Source organism: Pundamilia nyererei, unplaced genomic scaffold (genome assembly GCF_000239375.1).
Source record: "Pundamilia nyererei isolate P.nyererei 1_Seehausen unplaced genomic scaffold, PunNye1.0 scaffold00210, whole genome shotgun sequence".
In the NCBI taxonomy this organism is placed as follows: Eukaryota; Metazoa; Chordata; class Actinopteri; order Cichliformes; family Cichlidae; genus Pundamilia; species Pundamilia nyererei.
Window position 1 is genome coordinate 826,769 of NW_005187611.1, and position 5,768 is coordinate 832,536.

A 5,768-nucleotide genomic window follows, 5' to 3' on the forward strand; every position below is an offset into this window, starting at 1 on the left:
AGCTGTCTGTGATTCAGTCTGTCTCTTCATCTTTACTGAGAACTTGAACCTGAGTCGTCCTCGTTTTCATCATCCTCGTCTTCTCCTCCGTGTGGAGTCAAAGGGTCTGGACCGGATCGAGGTTCCTCAGCTGCCCCTCTGAGACTTTGATCTCGCAGTGGCTGCTGGGAGATAAAGAGCTTCTCCTTTTCTTCTTCGGAGTCCGCAGAGATGTCAGCCGTTATCCCGGAGCAGGTCCGGAGCGAGCAGGGGAGCTGCAGCGGAGCCGAGCCGGAGCAGCCGGAGGCCGGCGTCTTGCAGCCGCAGACCGTGTTTGTCATCCTGGACCCGGCGGAAACTCTCAACGTGGTCCGGTGAGTCAGGAAGTTTTTTTTGTTTTTGTTTTTTACACCGTTACTCGTGCCGCGGGGAGAAGCTCCTGGGTTAAAATCTATGGTATTAACTCATAATAAAAGAATAATGTCCGTGAAAGAGACTGCAGGGAGAGTTCAGGCGTGCAGTTTCCCCCCTTACACTCATGACCTGTGCTGTAAACAAGTTACTGTTTAACGTTTATTACAGACTGGTGCTGTTAGAGCCTCCTATGAAATATTTCGGTGTAACTGTAAAATTGGAAGAGTTTAAAACGCGTTTCACTATTATTTTGTAGCCAGGTAAAGTCTAAATTGAACAGTTTATGAATGAAGTTTGGTGTGAAGTGCTCTCCGAGTACCTCAGCTCTGAACGTGTAAAGTGCTGAGTGTGTGTGATGGGATAATGATGATCATCAAGTTGTTGTTTGCACTGCCTGACCTTCGACCTCTGACCCTCTTTGCTTGCTGATCTATTGAGTCATCTATGGAGCTGCTGCAGCTCCTGTTATTTTCCCAGGAGACACAGATAGGGCCAGCCTAGTCCTCCCCAACTTATATAAAATATCCACACACACAAAAGAAAATTCACCTTTGTGTATAATCTATATTTATTTTTAAATACATATGTCATATGCCATCACTAAAAATTCAAAGGTTGTCTTCCGATTGGTTTTCTGAGGTGCAGAAAAACTTTAAATGGCTGAAGTCATGGATGGAGTTTGTTGTGTTCTCTTGATTTGTGTTGATGATAGTTGGAAAAGGTTTAAGCGCCATGACATGTTCAGTCTTGGCTTGCCCTTACCACAGAAGCAGCACTTAAGCTCACAATACACACACACGCGCACACACACACACACACACACACACACAGAAATGATGTTGGCGGTGAGAGAGAAAGCAAAAGTAACAACAAGCAGGAGTGTTTCCCAACTGTCTGAGGGGAGGAGAGTGGAGAAGGGTGAGGGTCTTGGTATGTGTCTATGGTGGGGGTGGGGTTGTGTATGAGCATGGAACAGCAGGAAGTGACTCAGCAGAAGAAATTCTCTAAACACTCGTTTGTCCCTCTGTCTTTGTGAGGACCATCAGTCACATCATGTGTTGCAGACAGTGAGGACCTGTTGTAATGTCCCCACCATGTCAGAATCTAATATGTTTGCAAAATGTACACTGAAAGGTTTTCCATACATTCCATTATCGAAGAAGCCTTCAAGCCCTTAAAATCCTGTTATTTAAAAATTTTCTATCTTTCCAAATTCACAAATGTCCCCACTTTACATTAATAAATACATGTTTCAAAAATATGCGGCAAAAAGTTAACATTTTCCAGAGTTGTCTGAATGTCTCACAGTGATTCGCATTTTCATGCAAACATCCCCATTCCGTAAAATGTCCCCACTTTGTGTAAATGTCCCCATTTTTGCAACTAAAAATCACCATTTTCCAGAGTTGTCTGAATGTCTCACAGCTGTTCACACTTTCATGAAAACGTCCCCATTCTGGCCAAATGTCCCTACTTTGCAAAACTTGTCTCCATTTGAAAATGTCTTGCTTTAAAGGTTTGTGAGACGTCAAAGTTTGTCCCAACTTGATAAAGCTTATCCACAGAGCAGACATGTCCTCACAAGTCTTCAGTCTGATTTGGGTCCCCATGAAGCAGCCTTACAACCACTCATGCTCATGCACCCAAACACAGGAAGTGGTAAAGCCTAACAGCTGACAGATGTTGTTCCTCCACATTCTTCTTCTCTGTATAAAAATATTTCTATCACTCTAAGAAGTGAGTCTCAAACAAACGCTGCAGTGTATTCATAACTGTGGTGAAAGGCTGGACTTTTTACTATCATGTCTCAGGGTTTTTTTCGTTTATTTCCAAACTGAACATATGAAGAGCTGTTAAACTTGGAGGTAAACATCAGATAAGCAGGAGCGCACACACAATTTAAATGTAATCATTGTAACAAGGTGGAAATGACGATGGCTCTTGCATCAAATGTATTGTCTCTCTTTCCTGTACATTGAAAAATGCTGGTTTAAATGCTGATTGGATAATCGTGTCTGTCTCTCAGGCTGCTGATTGGTTGATTTCTGTCTCTGCCCCTCAGAGTGGAGTCTGGGATCGTTGCTGACATCGAGGTCGACGGTCTGCTGCCATCTGACTGCGACACCTTCTATGAAATCAAGAGTCAGCCAATCAGCATCAGGTAACACAGCTCTGACCTCAAAGTATGGATTCTACAGGTGACTCCTCCAACACCACCTACACCACCTGTTGATTATGATAACTAAAGTGTGCTGTCATTTCTGTCTTCAGTTCATCAGCAGCAGCTCCCTCCTCTTCATCTTCTTCACTGCCGTCAGTGATGTCATCGAGGTATACAACTCCCCCACTTCTTCTTTCGTTCCTGTCTTCGCTCATCTCTCTGTCCTCCAGAGGGCGCTCTCACAAGCACTGTCGATAATGTCCACCTCCTTACTCCTCCTGCAGGGTTTTGATGCGTCAGGATCTGATGCGTCAGCAGGCTCTGGAGGAGGAGCATAAAGAGACGCAGAAGAAGCAACAGCAGCTTCTTCGCTTCTCCGACTCCTCCTCGCCCATCTGCGTCTCGGTGCCCTCCTCCTGCATACCTCCTGCTCAGGTCCCTGTGGAGGTGCTAAAGGTGCGTGGAGTAAATTGAAACGAGAGGTGTCAGAAAATGGACGCCAGTGAACGTACTGCACAAAAAAATTAAATATCGACTTTGACTACATTTATTGTTTAAATATGCAAACAAATATAAAAAGTATTTAAAGCTAAACACACCTGGCTAACCCTTTAATCAGCGCGTCATAGCACACCCTTCAGATAGCCGTTTGTTATTGTCTGATGATTTATTAGCTTATAAATCTTATTTGCTTTTGTGAAAACTGATTAGCAGATGCAATTTGAAGTCCTTTCCCTAAAATCTATTGGCTAAATCTCAACAATGTGCTAAAATGCTATGTATGGACACGACCTGCTAGCTTTATATGTATACAGTTATCGTTTGCAACATTTTAAGTCTTTTTAATCTTCACTCTTGGCCCTCAGGTGCAGACTCACCTGGAGAATCCCACCAGGTATCACATCCAGCAGGCTCAGAGGCAGCAGGTCCGTCAGTACCTGTCCACCACCAAGACAGCCAATCAGCAGCAGGCTGCAGTGGCAAGCCACTCCCCCCAGCTGGGTTCCACCCCTGGACAGCCAATGGACGGGAGCCCCAAACAGGAAGTAAGAAATAAACATGTGAACAAACAAACAGGCTTTATTTTTAGACTGAATCGTGTTATGTGAAGTATACTTTGGTATTTTTGTATCAGCAACTCTTATTAAAAACATCTGTAAGAAAAATGAAGTGAAAATAATCAGAAGTAGTGTTTAAAAACTGTTGGTTTACTGGTTGGTTTGTCTTACTGGCATCCAGTTGGATGAGTTATGAAAGAATTGACCCACAGTACAGTTGCTATGAAACAAACTATCCAGAGAGGCCAAAACTGTGTTTGCTCAGGTTGTAAACTTCTGCTGTAAATTTCGACATTTCCATGGAGATTGACTCACTGTTGGGTTGAGCCTCCAGTGGCCACTAGAGGAACTGCAGTTTGTGTGTGCCTTTGGTATTTTGCTGGGTTAGCCTGGATCTGAAATAACATGCTCAGCTCACTCAGAGTGAATCCCATTCTGTGCACAGCAAAATGATTGTTTTCGCGAGTCAAATCTGGTGGCTTTAAAAGGAGCCATTTCCTCTGTATAGATTTCCACAAAACATAAGCAAACACATGTGTTGACTGTTGGCACACATGTGATTATTACAAAGGTAAAGCTGCAGGGGATTTCTGAGAATGAGCTTGAGGTTACTGAGGGAGAACTGAGTCCCGGCTTTGCAACGTGGAGAGTGCAATGAGAGGAAAGATGCAAACACAGGTACAGCTTTACTAAAGAAACACCTTATATAACATCAAAGCATATCAGTGCTGTCGCCTCCTGTGTCTTATGTAAAAATGTTTCTAGCTTGCTGTGCTTTGACACCCAGACCTAGAAAGTGAGAAACACACAATGAGGTAAACAGGCTGTCATGTGCTTTGGGTTTCTACAAAAACACAGCGACAGCTTCTGAAACTCTCATTTCTCTGTTTATCCATCATTGAAAGCTTTATCTAAATCCTTTCAACATACAATAAGAGCATCTCTATTTCCCACCATAGCTTCTATACTCGCCGTGTTTCACGCCTCATTTATGTGTCACGTCTGAGAAGACATTTCAGCATCTTCCTCTCTCCTCCAGATGCATTTTGAGCACTGAATCGTCCCCCCGGGTCTGATTCATCTCTGGATGAAAGGCAGCAGGAAGGAAGAGAGAGGGCAAAATAGAGACATAAGAAGAAAACCTGCAGTGACAGTTTAAAGGAGCATTTCACTTGTTTTCATTCATTCAGTCAGCCAGCAGCAGCCTTCCCGTCTGAGTCTGCTGAGTCGACTCTTCCAGAGGATCTGAGTCAGTTTTAAAACATGAGTCACCTTAAAACACAAAATCCTCCCTTTTTATTCAGAGATAACAGATTTTTAAAAACTAGTTTAATTTAAAAAAAAAAAAAGCCTCTTTGCAGCCAGAAAAGTAAAATATGGTATTCTGAGGCACGGTGTTGGGTTTGAGACTTCTGGCATAATTCAGCAAAAACTGATTTCATCATCAGGAGGAGCGACCAGGGCGTGACTTTGTTTTAGATGTTTCCTGACGCTGAGCACAAATATGCAGCTTTCAGCACGAAATACGTGTATTTATATAGAAGTAGAGAGGTGTCACCATGGTAACCAAGAAAGAAGTGGCAAAAGACATTAAAGAGTGCCTGGTGTGCAGACTCTACATTGACCAGTGGAGCAAAGCTGAACCAGATTAACTCAAATTGTGTATAATAATGAAGATTAGGATCTCAATACTGTTAATGCTTTATTTATTTATTTATTTATTTATTTATTTATTTATTTATTTTTGTGTCCCGTTTGGATCTTTAGCCATCAGAATTGTTGTCTCAAGGCAAACAAAGATGCCAAGCGGATTTATTTTACCAAGTGGATCATCATGGCCTTGCCATATTGGTCCATTTGATTGACCTTTATTATAATTATGAATTTATTTTGTTTTCAGTTGCTACAAACGGGACAGACATGACTGGGGGATAGGACAGGGAGAAAGAATGAAAGAAAGAGAGGGAGAGAAAGAAAAAGGGGAGAAGAGACGGTGAGATGGGGGGGAAGAAAGAAAAAACAAACAACAAAAAAAACCCAAAACACCTGGGTCACCTGTATGGAGAAAAAAAACAGAAGAGAAAGCAAACAACAAAGAGCAACATAATAAAAAAAACAGCACCATCACAATAAACTAGCTAGCAGTAGATATCAGT

General features: G+C 42.5%; 1 protein-coding gene across 1 annotated transcript in view; it reads left to right on the forward strand.

The window, feature by feature from the left end:
• The window catches only part of tfe3a (transcription factor binding to IGHM enhancer 3a), a 20,399-nt gene continuing 14,631 nt past the window's right edge, over nucleotides 1–5,768 (forward strand). The window contains exons 1-5 of the mRNA XM_005747997.1: nucleotides 1–353; nucleotides 2,456–2,554; nucleotides 2,665–2,724; nucleotides 2,839–3,010; nucleotides 3,421–3,600. Coding sequence (XP_005748054.1) covers nucleotides 211–353; nucleotides 2,456–2,554; nucleotides 2,665–2,724; nucleotides 2,839–3,010; nucleotides 3,421–3,600 — 654 coding nt within the window. The 5' untranslated portion in view covers nucleotides 1–210. The remainder of the gene's footprint in view (nucleotides 354–2,455; nucleotides 2,555–2,664; nucleotides 2,725–2,838; nucleotides 3,011–3,420; nucleotides 3,601–5,768) is intronic.